Here is a 13,090-nt window from a genome sequence, read left to right as displayed (position 1 = left end):
AGCAATGCGATGTTTCTCTCGCCCTCATAGACTTGAATGGGTGCGAGTGGAACAGGATGGCATTCCACTCGCAGCATGCTGCAACTGTTTTCTTGGTCTGAATAGAGCTGAGAAAATAATCGTTCATGGGAGCTGCCTCATAGAGTAATATTGGTCCGAGTGGAATGCGGTTTTTTTTATCGCATTCCACTCGCTCCATATTACACGTCATGTGTGCTAAGCCTTAAGTGACCTTTGGTAACATGAGGTGATGTCACAAAGATCCTGAATCAGTCTTATGATCAGGATATAAATGCTGAACCCTAGGAGAGTGGGGGCCCTGTGAAATTGCCCAGTTTGCTCTCCCTTGCCCCTAATTCCAGTCCTCCATACCAGCTTGTCTCCTGTTCTTTTTGACTCCTGCAATTGAGACCTTTGGTCACATGACTGTGAAGTCATCAAAGCTCCTTAAACAATCTTAACCTCAAAATACAAATGTTGGGGTCCATAAGAGAATGGGGTCCTGAGAAATTGCACAGTTTGACTCCCCCTAACGATGGCCCTGACTGTAACTAGGGCTTATTTTTTTGGAGTAGGGCTTATATTTCAAGCATACTCAAAAAATCCTGTAAAATCATGCCAGGGCTTATTTTGAGGGTAGGTCTTATTTTTGGGCACCAAAAAGGACACCACAGAGATTATATATAAGCAGCACTGATGGGGGTGGCTACATCCAGCCCGGAAAACTATGAACTCAAATATGTGCATTGGGTTTTTCCTTTCAGTATCTGATCTTTCTCCATTTTTGCTGAATTGTTTCTTCTACTATTTCTTATTTTATTTCATGCATAAATTATAGTCTTTTTCAATATGATAACCTACAAGCATACAATTCACTGTTACTGCCTGTTTATATGAAGCGAAGGACCAATGGCCCTACACTATGCAGAGCAAGTCATGGGATCAGACGGATAAACGGATAAACCAGGGAGAATGTTTATTTACAAGGAATAACAAACACAAGCTGCCGAGCAGTTGGGGGGGGGGCAGGAGTAAAGGCAGGAAAACACCCCTCAGTACAAAAGTATACCCTATAGCTGAAGTGACTGCCCAAGTCAACACAACTAGTACAACATACTGTACAATATAGTTTTAACAGCAGTACAGCGATATGCATATATTCAACATTAAAGAACCCTGCTCTGTCCTCTATCCTAATTGGTCTCTCCTAATGGGACTGTGTGGATACCACATTCTGACTACAGAAGCCTAGTATAGTTCCCTAATCGCTAAATTCAGGTATACACTCATGGCACCGTCCTCAGGATCAGTCCGCTCTGAGGCTTGATGGTACGGTGGTGTGCACTTCCCTCCAGGAGGGCGATGCAGGACTTCTCTTGCCACAGTTCACCGGACAGCTGGTCTCATCAGGCGAGGTCTTCTAGCAGGTCGGATACTGACTCTACATGTCCTAGAACTCTCTCACACTGTTTTCCACTTCCTGCTTCTCCCTGCACTTTTCTCAGGGCAAACCAAACAAGCACACAGCAGCAGGGGAGATGCGGGCCATTCCATTGTGCTCTGCAGGCGAGCCAGTCTCTTCAAGCCACAGTACAACAAAGTCTTAAAGTCACAGTAAAGCAACATCCTTAGTTGGATCTGCACTCCCCTACATATGTCATCTCTGTAGTGTACATTTTGCTGATCATTACATGTTCCCTAATATCCCTGAACAATCAGCCTCTATTTCCTCTTACCTATATGGATTGCCTTGTACCCCTATCTGTAGTTTATTATTTAAATTGTATGTGGTAGAGTTTGTAACTTCATTAATTGATCTAATAATGAACTTTTGTACTGCACACTTGCAGTTCTGTTTCCGTCTAGCTGATGTGTTGGTAAATCTTAAAGGATATACTATTATATTATATAAGAAACAATTGCTTATTATAATACATCATAACTTAATTGCATGAGAACAAATTAATTGTTTAGTGTTAGGTCATCTGGCGGACCCAGCCTTCCACAGAAGTGAATATTCTCATGACAGTATGTCATATTGATTTACTCCCAACAATTTCAAATGTTCATCTAAGTGGATCCACACTTGACAGTCCATCCTCTTGCTTGCTTGAGCATGGCTGATCTGCAAAGCCGGACCCTTCTGTGTTGTGATAGTTCATGTAATATACTGAAGGCTCAAGATAGGGTTTGTTTTACTTTTCATTGGTATATAGGCATTATATATTTATATTTGTATATTTCTTATATGTTTTCCATACCTGTGGTCTACATTGTCACAAAATGACAAAAAAGATAGTTGCACTCTGAAAAGCATGTGAAAACCATGAATATAAAAGTATATACATGCATTATTGCTAAAGGAAATCTAGGAAAAAATTAAGATATTTAACATACAAAAATGGCCATTTTCATATCTGCCCAGTAGCCACCTCAAGGCATTTCTTGTATACTGGGTACCTACTCTGAACTGAAGCCTCTCTCTGGGTTTAAAAAACCCTCCTGTGTACGGGCGAGTAGGAACATGCTATAGAGAATAAAATCACCTGTGGCTAGTTTTGAAGGGGTGCACAGTCAGAAGGCATGACCCCCATTAATCTAAATAAAAAAGACTGACGGCACTCAAAAAATTGCAATATGAACAGGTGCATAACTGAACATGACACAAAATGACAAAAAGAGACAGTTGCACTCTGAAATGCGAACGTATAAAAACCATGAATATAAGATAATAGATATGCATTACTGCTAAAGGAAATCTAGGAAAAAATTGAGACCTTTAGCATACAAATATGGCCATTTTCATATCTGCCCAGTAGCCACGTCAAGGCATATCTCAGAATTGTTTTAGTTTTCATTGGTATATAGGCATTATATATATTTGTATGTTTCTTATATGTTTTCATACCTTTGTTCTACAGAATTATCATGTTACCTGTAGAATATGGGTTCATAAAATGGATAGATGAATGGACAGATTGTTCGATAGCCAGACAGATAATAGATATAGATTAATATATATTATAAATATATATATATATATATATATATATATATATATATATATATATATATATATAGATAGATAGATAGATAGATAGATAGATAGATAGATATTAAGATAGATAGATAGATAGATAGATAGATCATTATGGTCATAGAAATAAGCAGTGGCTGCTAATTGAAAATTCTGTCCATTGGGACAAAATGAAATGTTCTTCTGCCTCACTAGGCTTCTTGTGCCATCTGTCGTCTATTCTCTTGATAATTTAATGGAAACATAATCATAATTTTATGACCTTAGATTTCGTAAAAAATAATTATCTAAGTTGAAAACAATCTTACCCCCTACCCAGGCTAGTTTTCTTTAATACATTCCTTACACAAACACAGGTCATCAGTACTTTCTTTGATACATTTTCTGTAATTTCCTGCTTTCTGTGTTATTTCTTTCAGCGTTCAGACAATATTGCTGTAGATAAAAACTCCTCTTTTCACGGTATATGCCAGTCACCCTTATTTCATTATCATCCTTTACAATTTCTATCTGCCACCATTTCATATTATGTCATATGAGTGATTGTTTCTGTCATCTCCTCCATCACTAGAGCTAGGACTTTGGAAAGTCAGAAGTTTCATTTTGCCTATTCTTGGCTTTTTGTATTTATTTTTTAAATTCTTTAGCCTTATCTAGCACTGTAATACCAGATGTAATTTTTGGAAAAAGGTTCTTGGTAAAGCTGAGCCCCAATAGATCACAGACTGGTTCAATCTTCTGGGACCCGTATGCAGATTATGGGTGAATCACTTATTCACATTGGCCAATATATACAGCGGTTTTTTTTTGCTTTTTTATGCGCCACCCATATCTATTGCCACCTATACCTGCACTTTTGCTTGTGCTGCTCCATTGTTTTATATATCTGTCCGTCTGTTCATCTATCTTTATATCTATCTATCTATCTATCTATCTATATATAAAAAGAAAAACAGTCACTCACTATAATGGCTAAGATTTAAAACAGCAATCTAGAAAAAGTTTTTTTGAGGTGTTTGACATACTAGAATGGCCACTTCAATACCAGCCCAGCAGCCACGTCACAGCAACCTCATTATGCTGGATCCTACTCTCCATACTGCATTTGTCTGGGCTCCTAAAAACCCACATATAAGGGCGGTGAGTGACCCCTCTTCCATAAAAAGTTAAACATACCTGGGGCTAATGGGCAAGGTGGGGACTGGAGTGCACAGACAGTCATAGGGAATTACTCCATATTAGATGCAACAAAAAGAAAAAACTGGCAGCCCTTTCAATAGTGTGAACAGGTGTGTATAATATATATGATTCTAATACAATATATATATATATATATATTTCTTTTAGTTGTATCTATCCATCTATCTATCTGTCCATCTATCTATGTATTATCTATCTATTTATCCATCTGCTATCTATCTATCCAATTATATATCTATTTATTTATCTATCTATCCCCTATACATCTATCTATCCATTCATCATCTACAGTATCTATCTATTTATCTATCTATGTATTATCTATCTATTTCTATCTCTATTCATCAATCTATCTATCCACGTGTATGTCCATCCATCGTCCATCCATCCATCCACGCCACTCCCCATCCATCTATCTCTCTATCTATCCATTCATCATTTTTCTATCTATCTATCCATTATCTATCTATCTATCTATCTATTCATTCATTATCTATCTATCTATCTATCTATTCATTCATTATCTATCTATCTATCTATCTCTCTACTGAATCTTATGCGGGCTTTACACGAGACGATATATCGTGTGATATGTCGTCGGGGTCACAGTTTTCGTGACGCACATCCGGCATAGCGCACGACATCGTCTCGTGTGACACCTCCGAGTGACGCAGTATCGCTCACAAATCGTGAGACGTGTACTCGTCGTTAACTTTCATAATATCATTTATTTTCATGGGTGCAGGTTGTTCATCGTTTCCGTGGCATCACACGTTGCTCTGTGAGACACCACGGGAACGATGAACACAGCGTACCTGCGTCCCGCGGCACCCGCCATCTTAATGGAAGGAAGGAGATGGACGGGATGTTTACATCCCGCTCATCTCTGCCCCTCCGCTTCTAGTGGCCGGCTGCCGTGTGACGTCGCTGTGACGCCGAACGTTCCTCCCACTCCAGGAAGTGGACGTTCGTCGCCCACAGCGAGGTCGCTCAGCAGGTAAGTACGTGTGACGGGGGTTAAACGAGTTTGTGCGCCACGGGCAGCGATTTGCCCGTGACGCAAAAACGGCGGGGGCGGGTACGATCGCTCGTGCTATCGCACAATAGATCGACTCGTGTAAAGCAGGCTTTATTTACACACAATAATGTAGCAATGTCTGTTATATATTACTACAATCTCTCTTCTTACTTATTATACCATATCACCATTCCTCTAGGTTCCTGTGCTGAGCACTGAGTATTCTGCACACAGTCCATTGTACACAATTACAGCAGTCAGACCATTCATTCAGATCAGGAGACCTATATAGTAAAATTACAAAATCACATTATTTTATTTCTGTTTCTAACAATTTATGAATTGCGGATTTTTTACAAGTGTTCTGTTCAGCTTACTCCCGTGGTGCATGGCACGAACACAAAGCCGTGGCTTGTAGGAGATGTTTGATAGAACACTACAAAGGAAGGGATTTCCTGCTAACATTAATGGAAAGCACATGGCGCAGACCTGGGTAGTGTCTGATTAGAGGTTTACGTGCGATGACTAGTGTTAGGCTCCAGATTTCAGCAGTATGAGCCGCTCGCTGGTATATAAATCTTAGCGTCAAAATAAATATTCAGAGGGCTTTAGTGTATTTTCCTCTCTGTTTCAGCCCACGCAGTTTTCTCTGCTGGTTTCTCTTGAGATATCTTAATTTTGCCCAGTAGCGACTGATCTTGCTGCTGTGGTTGCCCATTTGTGAAAACATAGGCAATGTATTCTGTTTTACCACTTGACAGCTAATACAATATATATGAAGGAAAGCGAGAAATACATTGTATAAATATTCCGAAGTCTGATTTTACAGATTTAGACATTAATAATATTATAATAATTGACATTGATGGAATCTACAATTTACTCCATATATACTGTATGTCAAGCAAGTAACAGGGAGTAGAGTGCACAACGCGACACACAACACAATACAAGGGGTACACCGGGGACACTTAAATAACGGTGGGCTCTAGCACTAGTGAGGAGGAAGATGGGACACCATTCTTCTGCAGCTGTACCCTGCACTCCTAGCCAGTCCCGATACAGGTTCCACACCTGTTGCCAAACAGGATACTTGAGACCCTGGCAGATCATGTAATAGCCCTGGCTAATGAGCTGGCAGGTGAGGAATAGTAGCCCCACCGCTGCAGTGATAAAACATCAAGGGAAGGAAAGACAGACAGGAGGAACACAACAACAGATAGCTGCAGTCAGTACCAGGACTGCAACCTTCACAGCAACATGCAGCGAGGGTTCCACTAGCTCCTTCCACCTCCAGGCCAAACATCCAAATGAATCAGAATAACCGGCACCCTCTACTTGGAGCAGAGGCTATATAGGGACTGGGAGTGGTCTACACTGGAAACACCTAGGAAGGTAATGAGAAGGCTTGCTGGCAAGGAACACTGACATTAACCCTCTCCTTCTCAAAGGACAGGAAATACATTTAATCTGCAGAGTCTCAAGGCAAAGAGACTCTGGTCCAAAACCTGTTACTAGTTTCTACAACAGATAGATGACCATGACAATATACTTCAGATCCAGATCCAGAGTTCCGGTCTGACCAAAATCAACATCTGCAGTTATATACTTACTAATTCAATTAAGTATTGAAATCTAGGTATATTCTGAATTATTATGATGGTATGTGATTTTTTTTTTTTATCTCTTTGTGTAGTGCTATCATCTTATATGTTATATTACACTATTTCATTACCTTCTATGACATATTACATGTTATTTTACCACTATATAGTAAAACATACAATAAGGCAGGACAATATCCATAAAACCTAGTTCTGTTTCTTTTTTCTCGTACTTACACTAATACACATATGAGGCAGAGATTCTCGCATTGGGATTTGGGAGATATGATTCTGTAGATTTGTTGTTATTGGTATGGTGCTAGTTTGCCAAATAATTGACTTTACTTTAGCATTATGTTCTACCAAAAAAGAGTATTTGATGGTCGTTACACTACAATATTTTTTGGATCATTTTAATGTTTTGATTTCTGTATGGACTTATTTCACTATTAGTGTGTTGGTAACCAGGCCAGTGTGTTAACATCTAGACTCTTAGGGGCCCTTTGCACACTACGACATCGCAAGCCGATGCTGCGATGTCGAGCACGATAGTACCCGCCCCCGTCGCAGCTGCGATATCTTGTGAGAGCAGCCGTAGCGAATATTATCGGTATGGCTTCACATGCACTCACCTGCCCTGCGACGTCGCTCTGACTGGCGACCCGCCTCCTTCCTAAGGGGGCGGGTCGTGTGGCGTCACAGCGACGTCACATGGCAGGCGGCCAATAGAAGCAGAGGGGCGGAGATGAGCGGGACGTAAACATCCCGCCCACCTCTTTCCTTCCGCATTGCAGACGGGACGCAGGTAGGAGATGCTCCTGCGACTTCATACACAGCGATGTGTGCTGCCACAGGAACGAGGAACAACATCGTACCATCGCTGCAGCCAAAATAATGAAAATGACCAACACTACACCGATCATACGATACCGACGCTTTTGCGCTCGGTAATCATAGTTAAAACGATTTACACACTACGATGTCGAGAGTGATGCCGGAAGTGCGTCACTTTTGATTTGACCCCATGAACATCGCACCTGCGATGTCGTAGTGTGCAAAGGGCCCCTTAGTAGTGAGCAACACAATTGTTCTATATGAGAGATGGAACAAGGCAAAGAGGAAGACCAGCTTCATACAATCAAGATAATGGCAGAGAAGACTCTGGTGGACCTATCTAGGCTGTACAAGAACGATCTGTAAAGACCGATCATCAAGTTGCCTTGGCTAGAGATTGAGCTGAAAGCCATTAAATAGTAATGTGAGAGACCTAATGTTACCAATTTTTGAAGACCATCACTGCCCATGTCAGTCTTGATGAAGAGATGTGCTGGCGTCAGATACTTCTGATTCATGAAGAGGCACATGTCTCTTCATGTATCAGGAGCATTGGACGAGTGGTGTACATCTCTGTCTGTGCCTCACCAGAAATCCTACTACAGTCCTAAAAGGACTAATAACTGAGATGCCGCGAATGCCACCACTAGTCATGAAATTGATGAGGAGTGGTCACCAAGCCCTAGTCATGGCCAAGATTCATGGCCAAGATTTGTCAAAGTTGGCCAAAAATTATGTGACGATGCCAAAAGCTGCAAAATTTTATCGGAATCTGTGGGTTGCACCACAGTTATGTGACTCTTCAAAGATTTTTAACACCAAAATACTGGTGGAAACGTTTTGATGAATCGGCCCAAATTGTATGTGGTACCAAAAGTTGTGTGGAGGGTGACAGAGGAGAAAACGTTTCTCGGCATCTTCAGTAAGTTTTACATCTCTAGTGGTAGCTGAAGACAGACAGGATTTGGTGTTGATTTTCTGAAATTATGAAGATAATTTGTACATTGATATGGTATATAACAGTTACCCTTCTTGCTCATCATTTGCAGTCCGAACAAGAAATGAGCAAACTCGTGTTAGTTTGGGTTCACCGGGTTCAGCTGGACTTTAGATAAAGTTTAGTCTGGGGACTGAACTTGACCTGGGCTTGATCCCAGAGCCCGAACCTCATCAGAAGTCACTGAATGGGCGGTTTTGCTCTTTTGCTCACCTGCCACATACAGCCAGCTATAAACAGACACTCAGACACTGATTTTTAAGTCCATGTTCAGTATGAGCCCTGAATTTTAGAGCTCAGGTTTGCTTTTTTCTAGTCAGGACTATAGATGAGTGAACCCGAAGCTCGGTGTTCATACCGAACACAGAATTCACCAAAAAAAACAGAGTTCAGGTATGGAGTTATGTATGCTGACCACTCAAGCGAACATTAATATGCTCGGGTACACACATGACTCAGCCTAGTGCGAGCTGCTTGCAGTGTTTGAATGGCTCACACTGGGGATAGCAAGAGTGTTATCAGATGTAGTGTGCATCCCCCCAAAAAAAAATGGAAAAACCCTGCTTACTCTTCCCCGGAAGGGTTCAGTTTATGGCTGGCTGTAAGTGGGCAGAGACCGGAAATGCCCAATAAGTGATTTCAATTGGTCTTCAAGTCAAGTATGGGTCCTGAACAGAACTTTATCCAAAATTTGGCTGAATCCATTGAACCAAACATCCATGGGTCAACTCATCTCTACTCAGGACATATTTTCACAGAGTTGGGAGGGAAAACAAAACCTCAATAAGCGTGTTCCTTGTTACCTTTCATGGTCCTCACCTAAGACCTAGGGAAGATAGGAAAAAAATATATACAAAAGCAACTACTGAAGTGAATACAAGCTGATTTGCACTACCTGGTGGTGGCTGAAGATGAGCGAACCTTTGGAGGTTCGGTTTGCCGGCAGTAAATGAACCAACCCTCCATGTGTCCGAGCCTTGCCCAAGGAGGTTAAGAAACAGTGATTGTCAGTATGAGTCTCCACCCACATACAGCCAGCCATAAGTAGATCACTTCCGAGGCATTCGAACTCCGAACCCGAGCCCTGTGTTTTTAAGTTGGTGTTCGGTTCAAAACTGAACCTTAGGTTTGTTCATCTCTAGTGGCAACCACTGCATGTTCAATGGATCTCAGCTGTTGATATTCCATTAATTTTTTACAGATGGCTACCACATGAGCTAATATCCACTGATTGAGGGTGCCAGGCATCAGACTGCCACTATTTTGATATTAAAAACCCACCCTTTGGATGGTTCATTAATATTGCAAGACCGAGTGACCACTTCAAAACCTATAATAACTCAGAGAAAAAGTGTGCCAACTACGTTGCACACTTGTGCTTCAATTTTCCAGTTTCCGAAAAAACACACCTTTCTAATCCCTGTTTTTTATTGTCGTAGCTTTAGTAACTACCAATATTACTACTACATCTGTTGTTCTCAAAGATCATATAATGTACAATTCAAGAGAGACTGTAGAGCTAAAGCCGAGAAAAGCTGGCACAAGAAGTCGCCTTAAGGCATCTATTGTTTTTCGCTGCCACTGTCACTTGTTAATGCCACTCAAAGGGCAACATTTCATTTATTGGAGCTATTTTTACAGGGATCAGAAACATCATTTATGTTAATATTTTATCAAGCTTTAACACAATTCATAGGATTGTCACAATCCATTCTTGTGTAAATTAGTGTTAGCGGAGGAAGCTAATCAAAAAATTAGAAAGGGATCTCTTTCCCGATAATGGTAAAAAATATATAAATACGCAACCAAAACTGTATGACCTTGGAATACTACATGGAAGTTCTTGAAGGAAACTGGATGGTGTAGAAGTTGTGCGCGAATTTAATTTCGGCACTACAACAGAAGAACAATGAAAGTCCAACGCTGTGAATGATCTACAGATTAATAATGTAACGTGGCTCTTATTTAATATTCCTTTGCAATTATTTTTCATGTAAAAATAGTCTCACACTCCTTATAATGTCCATTTTTAAGCGCGTATGACGCCTTATTATACTTTCCTATTGGAATAATTCATGATATGTCTTTTCTTACAGGAACATTTTACACCTGAATGCAAATTTAAAGAATCGGTTTTTGAAAATTATTACGTGACGTACTCTTCGATGATCTACCGACAGCAGCAATCAGGAAGGAGCTGGTTTTTGGGTCTCAACAAGGAGGGTGAAATTATGAAAGGAAACCATGTAAAGAAAAACAAGCCTGCAGCACACTTTCTGCCAAAACCTCTAAAAGGTAAAATATATGTTGCCGATATTTTGCCAGATACTTGTTACGAGCGAAATATGTTTTCATTGTTTTCCTTGTTCTTATTGCGTTTTAAGTATACAAATTAAACACATTATATTTTCCAAATAATAATTTCTTGTATTAAAAAAACATACCCTCCAATATGTATGCACATATGAAACCTAGAGAGAAGATATAAAAATTAAGTAGGGAGGGACATGGAGGAAGAGCGAGAGAGTCAGTTCACCAAGTTACAGCTTCCCATCCGGTCCCAGTTAGGTAGGTTTGTATGGACATTCCCAAGTCAAGGCTTCAACGAATACTTCAAAATAGTAAAAAATCCAGCGATGTAGTAATATAGCTAAAACTTCACATTTATTAGAAAAAATAAAACCAACTTCATCTCATAACAAGACTCATTCACATAGGAACAGCTCACCTACGCCTTTCAGTGTATGTCCTTAGTAATGGAGACCATGACTAAGGTTACTGCCAAAACGCGAAGGTCAGTGGAATCATCTTGGGGTAGATATAATTTATTAATCTTTTATTAACTTTTTCTTGAAAGGAAAATGAAGAAATTTTTTTTTTAGTTTTTAAGGTTTTTTTGGCATTTTAAATATGATGCTATTAATGGTGTTAAACAAATAAACTGCTACTCTTATCCTACAGATCAGTGCAAATACAATAACTTTTTTAGTATATATATATATATATATATATATATATATGGATAGATAGACTGACAAGCGAAAAGGTAACAATATGTTTAACTATTGACTTTTAGGCTCCATATCTCAGCATCCACTACAGCTTTGAGCATTGGACGACCTTCATTTTATAGACAATCATCTTGGCTATCTCATACATAAATTTGACTTGTAACTATATAGCAAATAAGTTACCGTATTTTTCGGACTATAAGACGCACTGGACTATAAGACGCACCCTGGTTTTAGAGGAGGAAAATAGGAAAATAAAGCTTTAAGCAAAAAAATGTGGTCATGACACACTGTTATGGGGCGAGGATCTGCTGCTGACACTGTTATGGGGGTAATGTCCCCAAATTCTCTACTAAGGTACCCCATCCTGGTAATGATCCTCCTGCCTTGTATATGATCCTGCTATAAACCCCCATCCTGCTTATATACCAGCATCCTGCTCATATTCCCCTATCCTATTCATATACCCCATCCTGTTCATATACCCCCATCCTGTTCATATACCCCCATCCTGTTCATATACCCCCATCTTGTTCATATACCCCCATCCTGTTCATATAGCCCCCATCCATCCTGTTCATATAGCCCCCATCCTGTTCATATACCCCCCATCCTGTTCATATACCCCCCATCCGGTTCATATACCCCCCATCCTGTTCATATACCCCCCATCCATCCTGCTCATATACTCCCATCCTGTTCATATACCCCCATCCTGTTCATATACCCCCATCCTGTTCATATACCCCCCATCCTGTTCATATACCCCCCCATCCGGTTCATATACCCCCCATCCTGTTCATATACCCCCCATCCATCCTGCTCATATACTCCCATCCTGTTCATATACCCCCATCCTGTTCATATACCCCCATCCTGTTCATATACCCCCATCCTGTTCATATACCCCCCATCCATCCTGTTCATATACTTCCATCCTGTTCATATACCCCCCATCCATCCTGTTCATATACCCCCATCCTGTTCATATGCCCCCCATCCATCCTGTTCATATACCCCCATCCTGTTCATATACTTCCATCCTGTTCATATAACCCCCATCCCTCCTGCTCATATACTCCCATCGTGCTATATGCCCCCATCGTGCTCATATACCATCCTGGTATATGGCCTGTATCCTATAGCACAGAGAAAAAAAAACCAAACGTTTATACTCACCTTTTCCTCACTCCCTCCAGCACCCATCATCTTCCTCTCTGCACCGCTGACCTGCGTGTGTGGAGCCGTTCCCCTGCAGCACGCGATGTCTTCCTGTCTGTGCCGATCAGCTGATCAACACAGATCAGCTGACCGGCACAGACAGGAAGACATCGCGTGCTGCGGGGGAACGGCTCCACACACGGGGACGGGTGAGTGTACTGATTCACT

The 13,090-nt window shown here is 40.7% G+C and overlaps 1 protein-coding gene across 5 annotated transcripts in view; it reads left to right on the top strand.

Annotated features, from left to right (window-relative positions):
* FGF13 (fibroblast growth factor 13) overlaps positions 1-13,090 on the top strand; it is a 539,181-nt gene that overhangs the window by 519,855 nt on the left and 6,236 nt on the right. For all 5 annotated transcript variants that reach the window (XM_075323769.1, XM_075323768.1, XM_075323771.1 and 2 more), the window contains one exon: positions 10,787-10,985. In XM_075323769.1, coding sequence (XP_075179884.1) covers positions 10,787-10,985 — 199 coding nt within the window. The remainder of the gene's footprint in view (positions 1-10,786; positions 10,986-13,090) is intronic.

Source organism: Anomaloglossus baeobatrachus, chromosome 9 (genome assembly GCF_048569485.1).
Source record: "Anomaloglossus baeobatrachus isolate aAnoBae1 chromosome 9, aAnoBae1.hap1, whole genome shotgun sequence".
Taxonomy (NCBI): Eukaryota; Metazoa; Chordata; class Amphibia; order Anura; family Aromobatidae; genus Anomaloglossus; species Anomaloglossus baeobatrachus.
This window is presented reverse-complemented; position numbering and strand designations above follow the sequence as displayed.